The 24,742-nt window shown below is 42.9% G+C and overlaps 1 protein-coding gene across 1 annotated transcript; it reads right to left on the minus strand.

Annotated features, from left to right (window-relative positions):
• Window positions 1-2,415: 2,415 nt before the first annotated feature.
• On the minus strand, window positions 2,416-24,532 carry LOC132829803 (amine sulfotransferase-like). Its single transcript, XM_060847167.1, has 6 exons — window positions 24,385-24,532; window positions 21,919-22,115; window positions 15,901-16,027; window positions 11,521-11,615; window positions 5,410-5,587; window positions 2,416-2,525 (listed from the first exon to the last, which is right to left on the minus strand). The coding sequence occupies exons 1-6, from the start codon at window positions 24,530-24,532 to the stop codon at window positions 2,416-2,418; spliced, it is 855 nt and encodes a 284-aa protein (XP_060703150.1).
• Between the last annotated feature and the right edge of the window lie 210 nt (window positions 24,533-24,742).

Raw genomic sequence — 24,742 nt, forward strand, 5'->3', positions numbered from 1 at the left:
TATCAGTGAATAATTGAGACTAATATGTGTAAGTATTGAAGATAGCAGCTTAAACTTAGAGGAGATTATTAAGGTGTTTGCATATTAGAAGTTTGGTGTTTAGCTAATCATGAAAGAAAGCTGTAGATTTCAGAAAAATATTAATTGACTGGTCAGCAACACTCAAATACTTGGGAAAGTGGAAGAATTTCCCTCAAAATCCTCTTAAAAGGTCTGGCAAAATTTTATCACCGGGACAACAATTGGGAGTAAAGCTATTCCATCAACAGAATGGACAATATCTGTGAGGAGCTGCACTTCCAATCACAGGCTGGTTCTGTCTTAGAAACTGTGTGCAATCAGAACATCAGTGAGGTGAGTGGGAGCAGTCAGTAAGGCTGCCAGGCAGAAGACTGTGGCAATGGAAGATGAGGCCAGGGGCTGGGGAGCAAAGCTATCAGTCCTAGAGTCTGGAGGGAAGTGTAGATGCAAAGCGGCAAGAAACTGAAAAATGGGGGTGGAAGGAAATGCAAAGTGAGGGACTGGAGCTATAAAAGGATGGGGGAAGAGGAACTCCAAATTTACACCTTTTACCTAGTGAAGCTATAGTAATGAACATGGTCAATTGGCTAGTTTAACATTAAACAGTTTTATTTCTGTAAAATACGTTTTTTTTTATTACTTAAGGTGAAGTGACTGAGTCAAAAGCAATCATGCAACTGTTTAGTTGCGACATCATCAGTTTATTCAAAGACTGTTTAAGGCATTTTTTTATGTAAAACGGTGTGTGCAAGCTATTCTTTTAAATAGAAGACTGATGTTGCTAAAGTATGCCTGTTGTCTCATGCCAATTTAAATACTGCAGTGCTGAGGAAATTAATGATTTCCTTATATGTTGTGGCTTTAAGTTTAGGAGAGTTAAGGATACTTGAGGATGTTGTTGAATTCTTTTAATTGAGAGTCCAAATACACCAAATATCAGCAAAGATATTCCAGACATTACGATAAATCAAAAGTTAATTTGTGACCCACAAAACACAAAAATTCGTCAGGAAGAAATTCTGAAGGGAAGCCCTTGAAAAATAAAATATTTTGACACTGGTCAGATGAGCAAATGGAATTCAATTCGGAGAAGTGTTATCTGCAAAAGTGTTTTTGGATAAAGCAAAGAAATACTCTACAAATGGTACTGAGAAGTTTCTAGGAACAGAAGAACCTTACAGTGTTTATCCGCAGGTTTCAGAAGATGTCTGGGCAGATAGTTAAAGTGGTTAAGAAGGGATGCAGGATATCTTTCTTTATTATCAGGCGGAGGCAGTTGCATAATGATAATATCACTGGATTAGAAATCCAGAGGTACAGGCTAATGTTCTGAGGACATGGGTTAAAATCCCACTATGGCAGCTGGTAAAGTGTGAATTTAATATAATCTGAAATTAAAAACTCATCTAATGGTGGCCATGTAATCGTTGTTGTAAAATCCACCTGGTTCACTAATGTTGTTTAGGGAAGAAAATCCATTGTCTTTAACTGGTAGCCTACATACAACCCGAGATGCACAGTAATATGGTTAACGCTGAAGTAGCCTGGAAAACCAGTCAGTTCAGGAGTTGTAAGGGAAAGGCAACAACTGCCAGCCTTACCAGATTTGGGATATGTGAGGGAGAATTTTGAGAAAGGGGTTTATTGAGGCAATGAAACGGAAAGCCAATAAGGAATTCCTTGGAATTGTTGTGTCGGGAGACAAAACAAAATGCTTGGATCCGAAACAAAAGTTCTGGTTTAGTGCAAAAGGAAGTGAATACAATGGAGGGAGGTCATTCTTCAGTTGTAATGGCCATTGGTGAACCATATTCAAGTACCGCGCATAGTGTTGGTCACCTAATTTAAGGAAAAATGTAGGTACATTGGAAACAGAACAGAGAAGATTGACCAAAGCAATGTCTGGTTTCATGAGCAAACATTGAACAGGGTGAACTTGATCCAGTGGAGTTTCAAAGTTTGAACAGTACAAGATCTTGAAGGGTCTAGTACGGTTTGATGCAAAATAGATATTTCACGCTATGGGAGAATTTAGAGTTAAGGGTCTTTCTTTAAAAATTATTTAGAATTTCAATTTGGAATTTTCTTCCTTTAAAAGGCAGTGGGACAAGAGTGAATATTTTTAAGTCAGGGGGTTGGAAGATTTTTGATGAACAAGGGGGATGAAAGATGATCATGGTTTGGCAAGAATGTGAGTTTAAGATGACAATCAGATCAGCTACATTTTTATTAAATAGAGCAGGCTTGAAAATCTAAAATGCAGACTTCTGTTCCTACAACTTCTTTGCATGCCCTTATAGGATATATCAGGAAAAGCTCGATAGAAAGGTATTGGAGAATCACACATTTTGCAATTTTAAAATGACAGATTATTTGGGAATGAAGTCTAATCAGTCACATATTGTCAAACTTCAGAGGGAAGTCTCCCATTTTCTCCTGGTAGATGGAATTAAACCACTCATTCTGAGACACAAGAAAGTGATTCTTCCAGTCTCCAGTAATTCCTAAGAGCAGAAGATCAGAGATTAAATATTTAGTGAAATGGGCTCGACACATAGACAAAGAACAAAGAGATAAAAACAATGACTGCAGATGCTGGAAACCAGATTCTGGATTAGTGGTGCTGGAAGAGCACAGCAGTTCAGGCAGCATCCGAGGAGCAGCGAAATCGACGTTTCAGGCAAAAGCCCTTCATCTCGAATAAAGGCAGAGAGCCTGAAGTGTGGAGAGATAAGCTAGAGGAGGGTGGGAGTGGGGAAAAAGTAGCATAGAGGACCATTGTCTCCATGACTACCTGGTCAGATCCATGCCCCCCCTACAACCCACCCTCCCATCCTGACACCTTCCCCTGCCACCGCAGGAACTGTAAAACCAGCGCCCACACCACCTCCCTCACCTCTATCCCAAGGCCCTAAAGGAGCCTTCCATATCCATCAAAGTTTTACCTGCACATCCACTAATATCATTTATTGTATACGTTGCTCCCGAAGTGGTCTCCTCTACATTGGGGAGACTGGGCGCCTCCTAGCAGAGCGCTTTAGGAAACATCTCCGGGACACCCGCACCAATCAGCCACACCGCCCCGTGGTCCAACATTTCAACTCCCCTTCCCACTCTGCCGAGGACATGGAGGTCCTGGGCCTCCTTTACCGCTGCTCCCTCACCACCAGACGCCTGGAGGAAGAACGCCTCATCTTCCGCCTCGGAACACTTCAACCCCAGGGCATCAATGTGGACTTCAACAGTCTCCTCATTTCCCCTTCCCCCACCTCACCCTAGTTCCAAACTTCCAGCTCAGCACTGTCCCCATGACTTGTCCGGACGTGTCCTACCTGCTTATCTCCTTTTCCACCTATCCACTCCACCCTCTCCTCCCTGACCTATCACCTTCATCCCCTCCCCCACTCACCCATTGTACTCAATGCTACTTTCTCCCCACCCCCACCCTCCTCTAGCTTATCTCTCCATGCTTAAGGCTCACTGCCTTTATTCATGATGAAGGGCTTTTGCCCGAAACATTGATTTCACTGCTCCTTGGATGCTGCCTGAACTGCTGCGCTCTTCCAGCATCACTAATCCAAAAAACAAAGAGACCTTGGAGTGCAGGTTCATAGCTCCTTGGAAGTGGAGTCTCAGGTAGATAGGATAATGAAGAAGGCGTTTGGTATGCTTTCCTTTATTGGTCAGATTATTGAGTACAGAGGTTGGGAGGTCATGTTGCGGCTGTACAGGACATTGGATAGGCCACTGTTGGAATATTGCGTGCAATTCTGGTCTCCTTCCTATCGGAAAGATGTTGTGAAACTTGAAAGGGTTCAGAAAAGATTTACAAGGATGTTGCCAGGGGAGGATCTGAACTACAGGGAGGGGGTGAACAGGCTGGGGCTATTTTCCCTGGAGCGTCGGAGGCTGAGGGGTGAACTTATAGAGGTTTCCAAAATTATGAGGGGTATGGATAGGATAAATAGACAAAGTCTTTTCCGTGGGGCAGGGAGTCCAGAACTAAAGGGCATAGGTTTAGGGTGAGAGGGGAAAGATATAAAAGAGACCTAAGGGGCAACTTTTTCACGCAGAGGGTGGTACATGTATGGAATGAGCTGCCAGAAGGTGTGGTGGAGGCTGGTACAATGGCAACATTTAAGAGGCATTTGTGTGGGTATATGAATAGGAAGGGTTTGGAGGGATATGGGCTGGGTGTTGGCAGGTGGGACTAGATTCGGTTGGGATATCTGGTCAGCATGGACAGGTTGGACAGAAGGGTCTGTTTCCATGCTGTACATCTCTATGACTCTATGACACAGTATATAGATAAGTCTAAATTTGAAATTAGTAATAGATTAATAATTTCAACAGAATTATGCATTTACAATGTTGCATGTCAATTCAAATCTGAATCGGAAACACAGATTGAATGGTTCTGTGATAGACCATTACTATTGAGGTCATGATTGGAATTGCAAAATTGAAAAGCATGGGGCATCAAAATTATTATATCCATGGAGTGTCACCAGGGATTTCCTGAGATGGCGTCTTTGTGCGTGTAATGTTACTGCAGGAGGTATTGGACTTTGGAATCACCCCTATGGAGTGCGAATAAAGATCTACTATGAAAACATTCCCTCCTAATTTGAAAATTCAACATTAACACTAATGCTGTTTTTCTGTTAAGCAATTCTGTTTCTCAATTTCAGGTAAAATCCATCCCAATTTAGATACTCGCTGGAAAGTACAAGCACTAAGAAGTCTCAAGACAATATTCTAGGTTTGTGTAGAGATTTGTCACTCAGGTTCCGGTTGTTGTGGCTGTAGTAGTGGATATGTTCGCTGAGCTGGGAAGTTGATTTGCAGATGTTCGTTCCCTGTCTAGGTGACATCTTCAGTGCTTTGGAGCCTCCTATGAAGCGCTGCTATACGGTGAGTTCTGGGTTCTATTTTGTTCCATTTCTGCTGATTCCGTTTGTTCATTGTAGTGGCCGGTATATTGGGTGTAGGTCCATGTGCTTGTTGATAGAGTCTGTGGCTGAGTGCCATACTGGCCACGACAACATACAACCAGAACCAGCAACGAGTAGCAGCAGAAACGGAGCCAACTAAATTCCAGAAAGTACAGTACAGCAGTGCTTCACAGGAGGCACTGAAGATGTCACCTAGACAGAGGACAAAATGTCTGCAGATCAACTTCCCAGCTCAGTGAATATAACCACATCTAAGAAACCATCCTTGAAGACCATTAATGCTGCGAATGCACTATTAAGCCAATTATTTTTACATACTTTCTATTATTTTAAATTCCTTCTCAGTAAAAATAAGGGCTGAATAGATGCCAATCTTCCAAGCAACCATAAAGCTGATTTGCACTAACCTGCTTATGATCACTTCATTACTCACCTTTTCGATAAAAAGAGCCACTCTCAAAGTCGAACAGCTCTGGTACACTTTTGTAGTTTGTTTTTGGGTTTTCTTGCATATGTTTAAATGTGCATTGATTCAAAATTGACTCCAAGGTTTTTTCATCCAATTTTTTATTCAGAAAAGATGCAACTTTTTGGACCACACTCCGGAGATCCTTCAACAAGTCAAAACAGTGAGTTATTCAAAGATAAATCTAAAACATAATTATTTTATAACATTAATAAATCTGACTAGCATTCTCTTATGCTCAAGGTACACACGTTGACTAACAAATTTTATTGTTGAGATCAGAAAAATTGTATTCTGTCTCCTAATGACCATAATTCAAATTTTTTCAACATCATCATGATGAGTGATACAGTAACTCATAGCCATTGTGGGCCTGAGGCATTCATGTCTGTGTCAGGTATTAATGGGTTCAGGCCACACTCCAGAAACTTGAGAACGCAGTCCACCTTGCCAATTCAATATAATGGTGATGGTGCACACTACGAGAAATGGGGTCATTGGTAGACTTGTTCCAGCAAATGCTTGTATCTCTCTTTAGGTGATATAAAGGATCCACAGAATTATTTAAAGAAGAATATGGGAATGCTTTTGACTCTCCAGATAAGTTATGTGAGATAGCCCAAACTTAATTTTTCTCTAAATTTGCATTGTCCCACTGTATATTCTGAATGTGAGATTCAGGCGAAACATAAAAACACCCCGGTTTGGCTGAAAAGTAGATTGTATACCATGTTTTCCAGCCATTTCAGGCCAAGACCTAGAATTATTAACTTGACTTGTTCGCATTATAGTTATCACCAAGGTTTACTGTCTGAGATTAAACAAAACGAAAGAGCCATTCGTGAGAAGTACTCAAAATTAATCTCACTTTCTACGCCACAAGATTCCATTGAGCCAGGGAGATCTCGCCCACTGTTTCAATGAAGTTGCCTCTTACTCTTCTAAATTCCAGTGAATATGAGTCTAGCCTGTCCACCTTTACCCAAGAGAGAACCCACACATACCAGGTATTAGTTAGCAAACTGTCTTTGAACTGTTTCCAACTGTTTCTTTGATACCTTCCTTAAATAAGAAAACCAATACTGTACATGATATTCCAGATAATGTACATGATATTCCGATTCCAGATAATGTCTGAACAATATCCTGTATAATTGAAGCATAACCACCATACTTTGTTTCTTGTGAACTACCAATCTATGTCGAGGACAGTACATTGCCACTGAAACTGTGGGCTTTAATTTTTTGTAATAGCATTGGAAATGGCACTTTACTAAATGCCTTTTGGAAATCTGCAACAAATATAACCACTGATTCCTGTTTATTTCCAGCATGTGTTACTTCTTCAAATAACTCCAATAAAACAATTAATACTAAAATTTTATTAATTTTGCCTGATTATCTTAATCGTTTCTAATTGCCCTGGTATCGTGTATTTATTAATAACTTCTGGTGTTGTTCCAGTGCGTTAAGATGCCTGCTCTGGGTAATTCACATTTCAGCTCCATGAGGAATGTGGGAAGAACAATGGCTTTGTAGACCAGAAGTTTAATCTGAGCCTGTAGGTCATGGTCTTCAAACACCCTTCTTCTGAGATAGGCACACGCTCCACTGGCACAGCTCAGGTGGGGTGTTGTATTTCTGCATTGAAGTTGGCCTTGGAGGAGAGAAGTCTGCTGAGGTATGGAAGGTGATCCATGTTTTCAAGGAGATGGTCATTGGCCCTTGTTGTAGGAGAGGTGGAGAGACTGTTGATGGAGTACTAGAGTGCTTTTTATGTTTAAGGCTAAGGCATTGGAGCCTTATATTCCTTGGCAAAGCCATCCAAGATTCACTGCAGACCTTCCACAGAGCATGCTGCAATGGCATTGTCATCAGCATTTTGAAGGTAGTAGCCTTGAGCCTATTATGGTTGAGGAGAAAGCGAGGACTGCAGATGCTGGAGATCAGAGCTGAAAATGTGTTGCTGGAAAAGTGCAGCAGGTCAGGCAGCATCCAAGGAGCTGGAGAATCGACAGTTCGGGCATGAGCCCTTCTTCAATCCTGAAGAAGGGCTCATGCCCGAAAAGTCGATTCTCCTGCTCCTTGGATGCTGCCTGATCTGCTGCGCTTTTCCAGCAACACATTTTCAGCCCTATTATGGTTGAACCTGTCATCCATATGATAAATGATTTGAATTTCCTTGGGCAGGTTTTGGCCAGTGAGATGGAGGGTGGCATCAACGAAGGTGGTGAAAGGAGTGGGTGCAGTGATATAGCCCTGTTTGACCCTGTCTCCACGGTGAAAGGCTGAGTCTCCAATCCACATTTGCTAAGCACTATCGCAGACATGTCAACATGCAGCAGCCTCAGTATCCTGATGAACTTATCAGGGTGGCTGCATCATGACAGTATCTGCCAGAGAGCCTGGTGGTTGACCATGTCAAACGCCTTAGATTGGTCAATGATGTCTTTGTAAAGCAGCTGTTCCTGTTCCTGATATTTTTCTTGTAATTGGTGTTCTGTGAAGATCACATCTATTGTTCCTCTGGATGGGCAGAAGCCACACCGCAATTCTGAGAGTATTTCCTCACAAAACAGCAGAAGGCTGTTGCCAGTGGTTGACAGAAGGGAAATAACTTCTGTAATTCCTACAGTTAGCCCTGTCACCCTCTTTGAAAATGGTCACAATCAAAGCAGCTCTGCGCTTCAAAGGGAATTCTTCTTAGAGCCAAATCTACAAGAGCAAGATACGCATGTGTTCATGGAGCTGTAAGCCATCCACCTTTAGGAACTCGGCAGGAATCCCATCAGGACCAACAGCCTTGTTGTTTCTTCCCCATGATGGAGAAAATCTTCCTTTCCCCACCCTTCCCTGCCTTCTGCGAGGACTGTTCCCTTCGCCAATCCTTGGTTCGTCCTACTGTCCCCACCAACACCACCATAACCCCACCTGAACCCAAGGTACCTTCTGCTTCAACAAGAAAAGATGCAAAACCTGCTGGCACACCACCCCAGTCCCCTCCACCCATGGCTCCAAACAGTCCTTCCAGGTGAGACAAAAGTTCACCTGCCTCTCTTACAACCTAGTTTACTGTATCCGGTGTTCCTGATGTGGTCTTCTCTACATTGGGAAGACCAAACGTAAACTGAGGGAATGTTTTGCCGAGCATCTCAACAGGGGCTTGACCCAACCTCCCAGTCGCTGCCCATTTTAATACCCCTTCCCACTCCCTTTCCGACATGACCATCCTTGGCTGCCTCCATTGCCACAATAAATCAGATCACAAATTGGAGGAACAACATGTCATCTTCCACCTGCATAGCCTACAGGCCAGAGGACTCAACATTGAGTTCTTCAGTTTCAAATAACCTTCTTCCCATTACCTGACTCTTTCCAGCCCTTCTCTCTCCTTTACATTCCTTACACCAACACTTCCTTCCAGCCACCAACCGGATTCATTCCTCCTTCCACCCAGGTTGTACCCTTTATCTGTGTTCACCTATCCCCACCTCACCACCTTTTCTCTGCAGCTCCTGTAACACCCACCCCCAGTCCTGAAGAAGTGTTACACCCAAAACGTTGACTTCTCCACCTCCTGATGCTGCCTGACTTGCTGTGTTCTTCCAGCCTTCTGCTTGTCTACGTTGGATTCCAGCATTTGCTGTTTTTTTTGTCTCCAACCTAGTTTTTGGCATCTGTCCCACTTATTTATGATGGAACCTTCTCCAAATCTAGGGAATTTTGAAAATTAAATTCATTGCATCAACTATCTCTCAAGTCACTTATTTTCAGAGCCAAAAGGAAATGCATTAGGACCCAGAGACTTGTCAGCCTGTAACTCCAACAATTTACTCTGTACTACTTCTCTGATGTTTGGAATTTGTTTGAGTTCATCACTCCCTTTCATTTCCTGATTTATCATTTCCTAAATAAATATTTTTCTCTCTTGCTATGTCTCTACTCTTTGATTTATCACATTTTCATTATTATGATCCTGTGCCATCATTATTTCATTTAAAAACTTCTCTGCTTCCCTACTTGTATAGCTCATTGGAACATTGGTTCTACCAAGATTCAAATATGGACCATCCCAATGGGGCAACTCCCACTTTCCCTCGTACTGATGCCAGTCTCATGAAGCATGGCCCATGTGTTAACATTACCCAGCCATTTTACCCATTCATATTTGCTTTATATTTCTATGTCTCACAAACTTGATTGAGTTTTTTGAAAAAGTAACAAAGAGGATTGATGAGGGCAGAGCGGTAGATGTGATCTATATGGATTTCAGTAAGGAGTTTGACAGGGTTCCCCATGGGAGACTGGTTAACAAGGTTAGATCTCACGGAATGCAAAAAGAACTAGCCATTTGTATATAGAACTGGCTCAAAGGTAGAAGACAGAGGGTGGTGATGGAGGGTTGTTTTTCAGACTGGAGGCCTGTGACCAGTGGAGTGCCACAAGGATCGGTGCTGGGTCCACTAGTTTTGGTCATTTATATAAATGATTTGGATATGAGCATAAGAGGTATAGTTACTAAGTTTGCAGATGACACCAAAATTGGAGGTGTAGTGGATAGCGAAGAAGGTTACCTCAGATTACAACAGGATCTTGATCGGATGGGCCAATGGGCTGAGAAGTGGCAGATGGAGTTTAATTTAGATAAATGTGAGGTGCTGCATTTTGGGAAAGCAAATCTTCGCAGGACTTATTCACTTAATGGTAAGGTCCTAGGGAGTGTTGTTGAACAAAGAGACCTTGGAGTGCAGGTTCATAGCTCCTTGAAAGTAAAGTTGCAGGTAGATAGGATAGTGAAGAAGACATTTGGTGTGCTTTCCTTTGTTGGTCAGAATATTGAGTACAGGAGTAAAAGGTCATGTTGTGGCTGTACAAGACATTGGTTAGACCACTGTTGGAATATTGTGTGCAATTCTGGTCTCCTTCCTATTGGAAAGGTATTCTGAAACTTGAAAGGGTTCAGAAAAGATTTACAAGGATGCTGCCAGGGTTGGAGGATTTGAGCTATAGGGAGAGGCTGAACAGGCTGGGGCTGTTTTCCCTGGATCGTCAGAGACTAAGGGGTGACTTTAATAGAGGTTTATAAAATTATGAGGGGCATGGATAGCATAAATAGACAAAGTCTTTTCCATGGGATTGGGGAGCCCAGGCCTGGAGGGAATAGGTTTAGGGTTAGAGGGGAAAGATATAAAAAAGACCTAAGGGGCAACCTTTTCACACAGACGGTGGTACGTGTATGGAATGAGCTGCCAGAGGAAGTGGTGGAGGCTGGTACAATTGCAACATTTAAAATGCATTTGGATGGGTATATGAATAGGAAGGGTTTGGAGGGATATGAGCTGGGTGCTGGCAGTTGAGGCTAGATTAGGTTGGGACATCTGGTTGGCCTGGACGTGTTGGACCGAAGGGTCTGTTTCCGTGCTGTACACCTCTCTGACTCTATGTGGAAAAGGTTTGCTGATTTCCTCCTTGGTTTATTGTTTAACCAGCAACACTGTCAACTAAACATGCTGCCAAATCTCTCTTCTAGTGAGGTAGTTTGAAGAACACCGCGTAAAAAGTGAGGTCTGCAGATGTTGGAGATCAGAGCTAAAAATGTGTTGCTCGTTAAAGCGCAGCAGGTCAGGCAGCATCCAAGGAACAGGAAATTCGACATTTTGGGCACAAGCCCTTCATCAGGAATGAAGGGCTTGTGCCCGAAACGTCGAATTTCCTGTTCCTTGGATGCTGCCTGACCTGCTGCGCTTTAACCAGCAACACATTTTCAGCTCTGAAGAACACCGCTCCCACTTTTCCCAAAATGGTAACCATTGTGACTTTCTTTTATTCATTCATTAATGGGTTGTGGGCACTGGTTGCTGGTTCAGCTGGCAGATGTTGCCTGTCCAAAATAGAATTGCCCATTCAATTTACATACTAAGAATTTTGAGCATGTTCTTCAAAGTAAACATTCTGATTTATAGAAAACCTGGACTCTGAAAATTTAATGACACATTCCCTGCTTTAATTGTTTTGGGTCCACATAGTTCATGATTTATTCACCATCTTTAGTTCCAAACATAAACAAATAAAACTTACATTTTTCATGTCCTCATATGCCATAAACAAGATGTTGAGTTCATCTTTATGACTGTACCACTCTCTGATATGTTCAAACCAAGATCCAAAAAACACTTCAAAGAAGAATAAATATAGTGAGTCATCCACAAACATTCACTTCTGTCATTGCATGTCTGTTAATATTTATTGTAAATAATTGTGGTTAGTCCTGATCCTGTGCTGCTCAACTTTTCACAAGTTACGATTCTATAAATGCTTCCTTTATTGCAATGTATTTTATTAGCCAGTCACCTGTTCATGCTGATGCGCTATCTCCAATACCATGGCTCTTATTGAGTGGCCTTATATGTGCTGTGCCTTATTGAATGCCTTTTTGAATCCCAAAAATATCAGATCTACTGGTTCTCTTTTATCTCACCTGCTTGTTACCTCGAGAAAGCACACTAATAAATTTCTCAGGCATCATTTTCATCTCGTGAAGCCATGCTGATTGTGCTTGGATATATTGTGTATTTCTAAACCCACTCCTATTACACAAAAGACTTTATTGTTTGCCCAATGACATTAAAGCTTTGGAATAAAAGTAAAATACTGCAGATGTTGGAAATCTGAAATAAAATCAAGAAGAGCTAGGTAAACTGAGCAGATCTGGCAGCATCTGTGGTGAGAGAAAACCGAGATGATACGAGACCAATATTACTCTTCATCAGAAATGAAAGGAACTGGAAAGTTGTGGTTGCCAGGCTGTTGGCAGAGGGTGAGTAGTCGTGGGTGCGACAGATTGTGAGGCTATCCCCAGCAAAACATAAAGAGTGCTAATGATGATAAAGTGAACTAGAGATCTAAATGAAGCTGTGACAAGGAGAATATGTGCCTGCTCTGCTGACAGCAGTCAACAAGAATCAAAGATATGGCCAGCAGAGGGACGTAAGAGAAATGGAGGATAGAGGCCATGGAGATGTCAAAGTGCCAAAGAGGAAACCAGTGTTAAGCTAATTGGGAGATAGTTGTCTGTTTTTTTTCCCTCGCCTTCCGTTTTTGAATAAGTGTTTCCACCGGCAGTTTTTGATTGCAGAATCTATAAATTCCTGTTCAACTAATACCAGTATGTCCATTATCTCTGTGGCTACTTCCTTTGAAATCCTTGCACCCATCAGTTCCTTTCCCCACGTTTTCCTCCACTACATCAATGACTGTAGCAGTGCTACCTCGTGCTCTCATGAAGAGCTTGAATAGTTCATCAACTTCACAAATACCTTCCGCCCCAACTTCAAGTGCACCTGGAGTATCTCAGACACCTCCCTCCGCTTCCTGGACCTCCATTGCAGCTACTGACTAAACACAGATGTTTACTACAAACCCATAGACTCCCACAGCTACCTGAACTACACCTCGTCTGCCCTGCCTCCTATAAAAATGCCATCCCCTATTACCAATTCCTCTGTGCTCCGCAGCATCTGTTCCCAGGATGACAAATTCCACCATAGAAAATCCCAGGTGCCTTCCTGCTTTAAAGATTGCAATTTCCTCTCCCATGTGGTTAATAATGCCCTCCAGCTCATCCCCTCCACTTCCCGCACCTCTGCCCTTGAGCCCAATCCCTCCCAATGCAACAAGGACTGAACCCACCCCATCCCCAGTCCTCACCTTCCACCCCACCAACCTCCATATACATTGCATCATCCTCCATCACTTCCACCACCTACAAACAGATTCCACTGTTAGCGATACATTTCCCTCCCTGTCCTGATCAGCATTCCAGAGAGACCATTCCCTCCGTGACTCCCTTGTCAGATCCAAGTCCACCCCTCCCCACCAGCTTTCCCCCCCTTCCCAGCACCTTCCACTGCCACCGCAGGAAGTGCAAAGTACGTACTGAGACCTCCTCCCTCACCTCTGTCCAAGGCCTCAAAGAATCCTTCCACATTCAAAGTTTGGGCGAAGATTTGTACCTCGGGTGGATCCTTCCACATCTAACAGTAATTTACCCATACTTCCACACACATCATCTACTGTATCCATTGCACCTGATGTGATCTCCTCTACAGCGGGGAGACAGGACACCAATGTGCGGATCATTTCAGAGAACATCTCTGGGACATCCGCACCAATCAGTCCCACCGCTCTGTCGCTGAACAATTCAACCCCATCCTCCCACTCCACCAAGGACATGCAGATCACTGGGCCTCTTCCATCACCACACCCTTACCACCCGACACCTGGAGGAAGAATGCCTCATCTTCCGCCCTGGGACCTGCAAACACATGGGAATAATGTGGATATCACTAGTTTCTTAATTTCCCTTTCCCGCACTTAGACCAATCCCAAGCCTCCAACTCAGCACTGCCCTCTTGACTGTCCATCATCTTTCTCATCTGTTCACTCCACCCTCATCTCCAACCTATCATCTTCTCCCCTGCCTTTATTTATCTATTGCATTCCAGCTACCTTCACCCCCACCCCAATCCCATTTATCTCTCAGCCCCTGCCCCCCAAGCCTCATTCATGATGAAGGGCACATGCCCGAAATGTCGATTCTCCTGCTCCTCAGATGCTACCTGACCTGCCGTGCATTTCCAGCACCATACTCTTTGACTCTGACAGTTATTATGTGATATTTTAGCCCTTTGATTATTTCACATTTTGGGAATGCTATTCATGTCTTCCTCTGTGAAGATTGTCACAAAGTATTATTCAACTCCTGAGCCATTTTTTGGTTCCCCATTCTTATTTTTCTAGTCTTCTTAGAGAAAAGGGCCTTTTTAAAAACATATTTTTAAAAAAACTTTTATTATTTCCTTTTACATTACTTGCTAATTTGCCCTCGGTTCATTTTCTCCCTAAATTATTTTTTGGCCTTTTAAACTTTCCCAATCCTGTGGTTCACCACATTGTCTTTCACTCGGATACTAACCTTAACATCCTTGGTTAACCATGATCCATTTATCCCCTTGCTTGGATTATAGAGAAGTAACTGGTGGTGATTTAACCTAAGTGCTCCCAGATCTCAGGCGAGAGAAGAGGTTGAGAAGGAGAGTCCTTCATGGTAACCTCAAACTGGTGATGGGAATTGAACCCACACTGTTGGCATCACACTGCTCTGTAAACCCACAATCCAGCCAACTAATTCCCAATGCACATAGTATTTTGAAGAAAAGAAATGAATTAATGCTACAAATAGATGTTAACGTGTATGATCCGATAATAATTTCAGAGACATTGTTGCATGGAGATCAAAGCTACAAACTAAATATTCAGCCGTAGCTGCCTATTGGAAGGTCAGACAGGAAGGGGGGTTAGATTACTTACAGTGTGGAAACAGACCTTTCAGAGCACCCAGAGGAAACCCACGCAGACACAGGGAGAATGTGCAAACTCCACACAGTCAGTCGCCTGAGGCAGGAATTGAACCCAGGTCTCTGGTGCTGTGAGGCAGCAGTGCTAACCACTGCCACCGTACTGCCTACATTGGTGAGACTTGTTTGATAGTACATGAATGATAAATGTAGTAACAGGAAATTATCTAGGATTAGATGGTATCAAATTCACATGGATGGAGGTAAGAAGTAACAAGGGAGAGAAGACACTAACTGGTAGTTTTTTGCAGGCCTTCTAACACTTGGTGTTCTGAAGAACAGAATTAATCGGGATATAATAAGGGCATCAGTTTAGCTCAGTTGCCTGGATTGTGGGTTTACAGACCAGTGTGATGCGAACAGTGTGTATTCAACTCCCATCACTAGTTTAAGGTTACCATGAAGGACTGTCCTTTCCAACCTCTTCTCTCGCCTGAGGTCTGGGGGCACTCAGGTTAAATCACCACCTGTTGCTTCTCTGTGATAAGAGAGCCTCTATGGTCTGCGAAGACTATGGTGACACAACAACTATATGCACTTAAGTAAACAGCCATTAATTTTGTCTTTTTGCCAGATGTCTTTTCTTCGACCATAGTTGCTCACTTTCAAATGCTTGTACACCCTGTCCCACGCTGGATATCATTGTCACTATAATTTCCCTGTAATACCATCATATCATTTTGCTTTATAAGTCTACATACTCCCCACCAAAGCCGTCCTCATCATTTGTTGTTGGCTGACACTCAAAACATATGCTGAAGTTTGTGGAAAATGGACCATTTCAATAAATATGGCGGAGAAAGCTGGAACAGCTGTTTGATATCATGATATGACGAGCTGGGAGGCTTCAGGTGTGTGCACATATGTTCATCCCTGTCTACGGAGTAGAGTAGGACCACATCAGGAGCAGCTCAAAGAGCTGTGTTCATCCCTCTGAAGGTTTTGGCTTTTGGAGCTGAATTTCTAGTTCAGAGGATCTTAAACAATTTGATTATTTAAAACATTTGATGAGTCCAAAAAAAACTTTTGAAAAAAAACATACCATTCCCTTCAACAAACTTCTCTAAGAAATCCTGAAAATTCTTTGGTTCCTCCAAGAAATGACTACATTTGTGAAAGTGATATGAAGACACAATCACATCCTTGGGATTTCTGGCAACATAAATGATCTGGGTTGGAAACAAATACAAGAACAAATACAAATTAGTTGTCAGTTGCTGCTCATTTCATAATACCTATACTGGGCAATAATCTACCCAAACAATTAGGTTTAGTGCAAAAGCAAAAATTGCTGGGAAAGCTCAGCAGGTCTGGCAGTATCCGTGGAGGGAAATAAGTTAACATTTTGGGTCCTTGCTCAGCACTAGACCTGAAATGTTAACTCTGATTTCTCTCCACAGTTGCTGACAGACCAAATGAGCTTTTCTAGCAATTTCTGTTTTTCTTTCTAATTTGCAGTTCTTGATTTTTAATTAGATTTAGTGCACTTGGTCTTATCAGTGCTTGTTTCATTCCTCTTACTTTGATTCAATACTTTTACATCTTTTTCACATCTTAATTGTATAGTGACAGAATGCATAAATAACGCCTTTTACTGCACAATCATCACTTTATGTAGAGGATAATAAGCCTTTAAAAGTCATTTCCCAGATCACAACACATAGATTAGGAAGGAGATTTTTCTTCTGGCAGCCAGAAAGAGCCACACAGCATCCAAGTCTTTTTAGTGGCTGTGTGTGAAAAATATTTCCTCTGGTCAGTCCTAAATTTATCATTGTCTATTTTAAACTTGTGACTGCTTATTCTACTCCAAATTAAACTGAAAGTATCTTTTGAAATTTACCACCTCCAGTTGTTTCACTTTGTAACATTCCTTTGTAAGATAAAATATCAAAAAAACATTTTATGGGCTAAGTGCTGGCAGGTGGAATTAGATTGGGTTGGGATCTCTGGTCTGCTTGGATGGGTGGGACCGAACGGTCTGTTTCTGTGTTTTTCGACTCTATGACTCTTTTGCAGTCTGAAAATGAGAAATATCTCCAAGCTTCCCTCCTCACTTAGATCTCTACCAAAACTGTCCTCGGCTTTATAGGTTTCTTCTGCTTCTTCATATATACTTCGTCCAATTTATGACATGACTTTTAGATGGTCGTTCAATTACATTTTCTTTTCTTTGAATGCATACGTAGTCCCAGGTGGCCTCCTTCTTCTACGATTGCAACGTCTCTTCCCACGTGGTTGACGATGCCCTCCAGCATATCTCCTCCACTTCACGCACCATTGCCCTTAAAACCCACCCCTTCTAATGCAACAAGGACAAAACCCCCTAGTCCTCACCTTCCATCCCACCAACCTCCGCATACAATGCATCATCCTCCACCACTTCTGCCACCTCCAAACGGACCCCACAAACAGAGATATATTTCCTTCCCCACCCCTGTCAGCGTTCTGATAAGACCATTCCCTCTGCGACTCCCTTGTCAGGTCTATGTACCCCCACCAGCCCACACCCCACTCCTGGAACCTTTCCCTGCCACTGCAAGAAGTGCAAAACCTACGCCCACACCACATCCCTCACCTCCGTCCAAAGCCCCAAGGGATCCTTCCACATCCGTCAGAAATTTATCTGTACTTCTACCAATGTTATCTACTGCATCCATTGCACCTGGTGTGGTCTACTGTACATCAAGCAGACAGGACGCCTTCTTGCAAATCATTTCAGAGAACATCTCTGGGACACTCACACCCACCAATCACACCCCTCTGTGGCTGAACACTTCAACTCTCCCTCCCACTCCGTCAAGGACATGCAGATTCTGGACCTCCTCCACCGCCAAACTGTTACCACCTGACACCTGGAGGAGGAACACCTCAGATTCCACCTTGGGACCCTGCAACCACACAAAATAAATGTGGATTTCAACAGCTTCCTCACTTCCCACCCCACGTTATCTCAGTCCCAAGCCTCCAATTCAGCACAACCGTCCGTACCTGTCCATCACTGCCATCTCTGACTAATCCCCTTCTCCCTCACCTTCATCCACCTATTGCTTTCTGAGCTAACTTCGCCCAAACCCCACCCCCAACTCTTTATCTCTCAGCCCCAAGCCACATTCCTGATGAAGGGCTTATGCCTGAAATGTCGATTCTCCTGCTCCTCGATGCTGCCTGATCTGCTGTGCTTTACCAGCATCACACTCTCGACTCTATAGGTTTGCTGTCTATTTCTGATATCCATGGTGAACCATATTCTTGAACCAGGCAGCATCCAAGGAGCAGCAAAATCGACGTTTCGGGCAAAAGCCCTTCATTAGGAATAAAGGCACAGAGCCTGAAGCGTGGAGAGATAAGCTAGAGGAGGGTGGGGGTGGGGAGAAAATAGCATGGAGTACAATATGTGAGTGGGGGAGGGGATGGAGGTGACAGGTCAGGGAGGAGAGGTTGGAGTGGATAGGTGGAAAATAAGATAGGCCGGTAGGACAAGTCATGGGGACAGTGCGAGCTGGAAGTGTGGAACTAGGGTGGGGGGGGGGGAAGGGGAAATGAGGAAACTGTTGAAGTCCACATTGATGCCCTGGGGTTGAAGTGTTCCGAGGCGGAAGATGAGGCGTTCTTCCTCCAGGCGTCTGGTGGTGAGGGAGCGGAGGTGAAGGAGGCCCAGGACCTCCATGTCCTCGGCAGAGTGGGACGGGGAGTTGAAATGTTGGGCCACAGGGTGGTGTGGTTGATTGGTGCGGGGTGTCCCGGAGATGTTCCCTAAAGCGCTCTGCTAGGCGGCGTTCAGTCTCCCCAATGTAGAGGAGACCGCATCGGGAGCAACGGATACAATAAATGATATTAGTGGATGTGCAGGTAAAACTTTGAAGGATGTGGAAGGCTCCTTTAGGGCCTTGGATGGAGGTGAGGGAGGAGGTGTGGGCGGTGGCAGGGGAATGTGCCAGGATGGGAGGGTGGGTTGCAGGGGGGCATGGACCTGACCAGGCAGTCACGGAGGGAACGGTCTTTGCGAAAGGCAGAAAGGGGTGGGGAGGGAAATATATCCCTGGTGGTGGGGTCTTTTTGGAGGTGGCGAAACCAAATCATCTGCCGACATTTCCCCCACTCAACTATTGTACTTCATGCTACTTTCTCCCCACCCCCCCCCTCCTCTAGCTTATCTCTCCACACTTCAAGCTCTCTGCCTTTATTCCTGATGAAGGGCTTTTGCCCGAAATGTTGATTTTGCTGCTCCTTGGATGCTGCCTGAACTGCTGTGCTCTTCCAGCACCACTAATCCAAAACCTGGTTTCCAGCATCTGCAGTCATTGTTTTTACCATATTCTTGAACCAGTTAAACTCTTTGTGGTGTTAATACATCCATAGTCTGTTGGGAAGGATTTTCGACCAGATAATTTGGTCTTATCAGTAAATTTGAAAACTAAGTGCAAAGCAAGTTATTGGAGAAATATTAGCCACCAAATATAGTTGAGTGTTTTTGCAAAGAGCAGATTAAAGTGAACAGAAATCTGTGGCATGTCAAGAAACAGGCAGGAATTTGGAGATTTTTGCATTTAACCAAAGCATCTTTGGTAATGTGGCCATTGCTCAATCATAAATGATATTTTAACATGTTAATATGCAATTAGATGGAGTTTTAACCTTGGATTTGGTCTTCAGCTCTATGCACACAGCCTTCCAGGACCACCTGAAAGGCCCAGTTAAAGCAGTGGGGATTAACAGGGCTGAACAATTGACAGGCAAGAAAGGCTTTAAATACTAACATATGACATTGCTTCCTAAATTATGTAAAAGACTTGTTCTCAGAGTATTTCATCACTCCATGGGAGGTGATGTCCAAAACTTTGGACGTCATTTGCTCTGTTTACTTTTGTTTTGCCCTTGGCCTGCACTTTCCAGCTGATAGCCTTGTCATCAGCACGGCAGGTGTTTCGGAAGCTCTACTTTAACAATTGCAACAGGTGGCTTCCCTTCAACTTCACACCTCTGCATAAAACAAAAGGAATGAAGATATTGCTCTATCTTACAGGAGACAAAACCTTCAACAATGGGCATACTGGCAGCAAATTAAAATTTTGCACAAGATGGAACCCCATGTTTAAGGAGACTCAGACATTCTGCTTGCTGGTTGCTGACAATTGCAAATGGGCCACTAAACATGATTAGTTTCAATTCAAGATCCAGTACAGCTTAGGCAAATGACAACGCAAATGCTGAGGCCATTCACTGGAAGACTCCCCACCGGAAGAACAACCTGGGGCTAATTGAAGGCTGGTGGCTGGTACTCTGCCAATGAATAAAGTCGAAAGCAGCATTCTGTTCCCATTCCCCCTGCCATACAGGTTACGATTCAACCAAGTCCCTTCAATGCGCTTATGAGTGAGATCCAAACTGAGGTAGAGCCAGGAATAGTTTTGTTTTTGACCTCTCTCTCAAAAAGGCCCTCAGACAGCTCAGCTGATCGACTTTGACTGCACCATGACAAGAAGGCTCAACAGCTGCCAACCTGATGCCAGCTGATGAAGGAATCTGAACAGGCACAAACGATGTTGAGATCCTGAAAAGGATCAGGCAAGAGCAATACGTGTTCTGAAGGCTGCTCCATGACAGAGAGAGGTGATGCAGCTCATGCTTCCTAACAGCCTCAAGTAGCAAGTGTTAATTGTGGTTCATGATCAAGCACAACACCAAGCACTGGGAAAAATTACTGCCCTGATCAGAGACCAGTGTTACTGCTCCTGGGTGGCTGCTGATATTGAGGAATACTGATGAAGTTGAGAGAGGTGTACATTTGCCAAGCTGCAATCAACCTCATCCTGGCATGGGATCCCTGGTGATCAAAAGACCTCAAGAGGTTTTTGCAGTGGGTTTTCCAGACTTTGACTCCAGCAATTAACAGGGCCAAGCAAATTCTCATACACATGAATGTCTTCAAGTTTGTACAGGACATTCCCACCTATGCACCCAATGTGGCCTCCTCTACATTGGAGAGACAGACCGCCTACTTGCAGAATGTTTTTAGAGAACACCTCTGGGACACCCGCACCAACCAACCCAACCGCCCCGTGGCTGAACACTTTAACTCCCCCTCTCACTCCGCCAAGGACATGCAGGTCCTTGGCCTCCTCCTTCACCAGACCATGGCAACACGATGCCTGGGGGAAGAGCACCTCATCTTCTGCCTAGGAACCCTCCAACCACAAGGGATGAATGCAGATTTCTCCAGCTTCCTCATTTCCCCTCCTCCCACCTTATCTCAGTCCCAACCCTCAGATTCAGCACCGCCTTCTTGACCTGCAATCTTCTTCCTGACCTCTCCGCCCCCACCCCTTCTCCGGCCTATCACCCTCACCTTAACCTCCTTCCACCTATCGCATTCCCAACACCCCTCCCCCAAGTCCCTCCTCCCTACCTTTTATCTTAGCCTGCTTGGCACACCCTTCTCATTTCTGAAGAAGGGCTTATGCCCGAAACGTCGTTTCTCCTGCTCCTTGGATGCTGCCTGACCTGCTGCGCATTTCCAGCAACACATTTTTCAGCACAACTCTGGACCAGGTGACGTTTGAACCCAGGACTCTTGATCTGTTTAGAAGTTGATAGACTGAGAATAAAGAGCAGTACATTCAAGGAAATTGCCTCCCTTTAAGGCATCTTAAATTTTAATGCCACAACCATGGCTCAACTTTTAATTCAAATAAAGTAAAATATATTGGCTGAGCTAACTTAGTAAGTTACTGCACTTCAGTTGAGTGAGTCACACTGAGGAAATGTCTCCAGCATAGACAAGTTCCAGACTGGGGGATTGAGCCACATCGAGCTACTCTATACTTAGCCACAATAGAATGATAGTTTTAGGTTTTTACTTACTTGAGAAAAAAAATCACGTTCGTGAAAGAAATATAACTAATATGCTGCTAGAAATTAGAGATCTTGTATGGTTAGAGCTTATTTTCTGTATATTTGAATTTAATCTGAAAGATTGAGTGAAACAGGTAAGTACAATTTCACTGTACCAAATATCTTATTGAACTGCAATTATATTTAAAGTTAGTTTCAAACACACCTTTAACATTTTGTTTTTCACACAGTTTGGCACCATTTGGTAGTTTAAGTGTGATGTCAATAGCTGATGGTCCATGTTTTCAAAGTTGTATCGAACACTCTCCATCCATGGGGCTCTCTCGTAGAGGTTTATCGCTTTTGTAGAATCATCGTCATTGCATAAGATCAGACTCATAATCTGCTGCATCCAAGTTGTTCCTGAACCAGGGAGATGTAAAATTGTTAATTAATAGAAAAACAGATTGGAAAAAGGTGCCTTAACTTCTCTATCTTGTTCACAACATGGGATAAACCCCTCTGCTCATTTAACCCACTTCGCACTGTAATCTGTTAACTTTCAAGAGGCAAAGAACTATTCCAGATTTTACTATTTAAAGTAAAAATTAGCAATTTTATTCTTTTAAGTCATACAGAGAACATTAAAATAACAACTATTTACAACTGCTTTCTCTTAAACCTATCTTTTACCTCCCACTCTACAATACTGGTCCGATTAAAACAAAAATAACCCTGATTAAGATTTACAAAAAAAAAAATTTTTCAAAACCAGCCAGCATTGTCGATTTTCCTCTGTATTTTCCAGGGTCATCTTCGGTATTCTGCTGCACAAATTTCATATGGATAGGTCCCTTTCAGAGAGCTATTCTGCTGGCAGTCTTGGTGCTTGCTTGGCTGCTCTTGCCAGTTCTCCTCCTTAACCTTTCAGAATGTCCAGTTTTATCCCCCAAAAATCAGATAATTTCATTGGTTTGATGTCATCCCAAACAGTAAAATTCAAATTCCATTAAATTTTGTTATCTGGGGCATAATTTAAACTGATTGCCGAATTTGAATTCGTTTTGTTCCATGGCAATGCAACTCAAGCCATATGTTTCAACCAAATGTTACATTTTTAAATTTTTCAGCATACTCTATGCTTTCAGTCAGTCCTTGCTAGCTTCCTCTCTCTCAAAGGTATAGTACACAACTACACTTTCATAACAACCCTCGTGTGGCAGGTTCATTATGCAATTTATTTGTGACTTTACTCATAAAATTTATGAACTTACTATCAACTCAAATGTTATCAAATAACTAGCAACTCTTGTGTTCGTAAGAGTGACTGTTCCATTCTTTCTGTCGGGGGCACACATGCACTCAAAACAGGAGGATCAGGATACACAGGGGAATGTCATTGTTCTGAAACTGTCAGCAGCAGACTATCCACTGTGAAATAATTGAAATGCAACAGATATTCAACATGCTTGTACAAAATGGATTATGTCAGTCTCAATCAAATTTTAAAATTCTTTCCATTATAGATTTAAGGGTTGCTGCCAAATTTAATTATTTACATTCTGAACAAACACTGGCTCCTAGCATCATCTTATCAGATTAAGGTTTCCATTTACATTTCAAGTATCTTTAATAATGTGGAATGAATATACTTTAAGTCACATTAAGTTATAATTGCAATCTACAATGAGGTAGTTTCTTCAGAAAGAGCATTGTGGGTTCAATTCCCATCAGCGATTTGAGAGTACTATGAAGGGCTCTCCTTTTCAACTTCTTCCCTCGCCCTCAGGTTAAATCACTCCAGTCGCTTGTCTCTAATGAGAGAGCAGTCCCCTATGATCTGCTAAGACTATTGCAACACAATCACAAAAGTGTCTGAAAATTGGGCAAGAGCACTGTACTTAGATGAGTGAAGTTGACAATACTGTACATGCATCATGGACATCCAGTAGCAGAGAGAATGGGAAACATTGTGAGATGCGTGTGGAGGTCAGCTGGCAACTGGACAGACCAGCCCAATCTACAGATATTGCAAGAATTTTGGGCCAAAACTTCTGTTAATGCTGTGCCTTGTCTGTCAGCTTCTAGGTTTGGTCAAGGAGACCAATGCTGAGAAAATTCTGACGTTAAATAGATTCTTTATATTTGTTTGCTTTTGTTATCAACCATAACCTATTGTCAATAAAAGTAACATTTTTTTGAGGGTCTCAAAAGTGAACTGATAATTATCTGAAAAGATCTTCACAGTTACTGGAGATAAATAGGGAATGAGACTTGGTGAATTGCTCTTGTGACACTTTGTGATATCCTCCATCACGGACTGGCACTGGTTATCTAAGCTAACAAGGACAAAGTAAATACCTGGGCAGCACTATAGGTCCGGCAAATGTGATCAGCAGAGACTGATTTCTGCTGCTTTCTACAACTCCATTTAAAACGAGGCATTGTGCATACCAGCCAAGCCCAAGCAATAACAGAATTCAGTTTTTATGGGAGGCTGATATATAAAGAGTATGAATGTATTTTTATCACAGATTCACAGATCACCTTCATTCATGGATTCAATCCTCACAGGGAGTACCTCACAGACAGAAGAGAAAATTAAAAGGCATAAATACATGTTAAACATGCTTTTGAAGTAATTGTTCAGCAACTCTGGACACAACAACATTAAATCACAACAGTTCCTCACCAGATTTGGGGTAAGTGAGAAGGACTGGAATATGTGGATCTATGTTGGCATCTTTCAGCGATTCAAGTCGCTCAACTGAGTGTAGCTGCGAACAGAATATGATGCCATTATGTCGAAAGTACGTCATCGGTTCTTCACTGTTTTCCATTGTGGAATTTTTATCTAAAAAGAAAATATTTACTTTAGGCTTCATTTTGCATACATTAGCAGCAGGCAATTGCAAGATCAATCCAGAATGCTGTAACATATTACAAGAATTATTATCCACGTCTTTGCTTCAACAACTTGTGCCTTCTCTCAGCACAAAGTCAGGGAAAGTGTGTGGAGGTTCAAATCTCTGCCCCTTCTGTGTTACCCA

The sequence above is a fragment of the Hemiscyllium ocellatum genome, chromosome 30 (assembly GCF_020745735.1).
Source record: "Hemiscyllium ocellatum isolate sHemOce1 chromosome 30, sHemOce1.pat.X.cur, whole genome shotgun sequence".
NCBI classification, from domain to species: Eukaryota; Metazoa; Chordata; class Chondrichthyes; order Orectolobiformes; family Hemiscylliidae; genus Hemiscyllium; species Hemiscyllium ocellatum.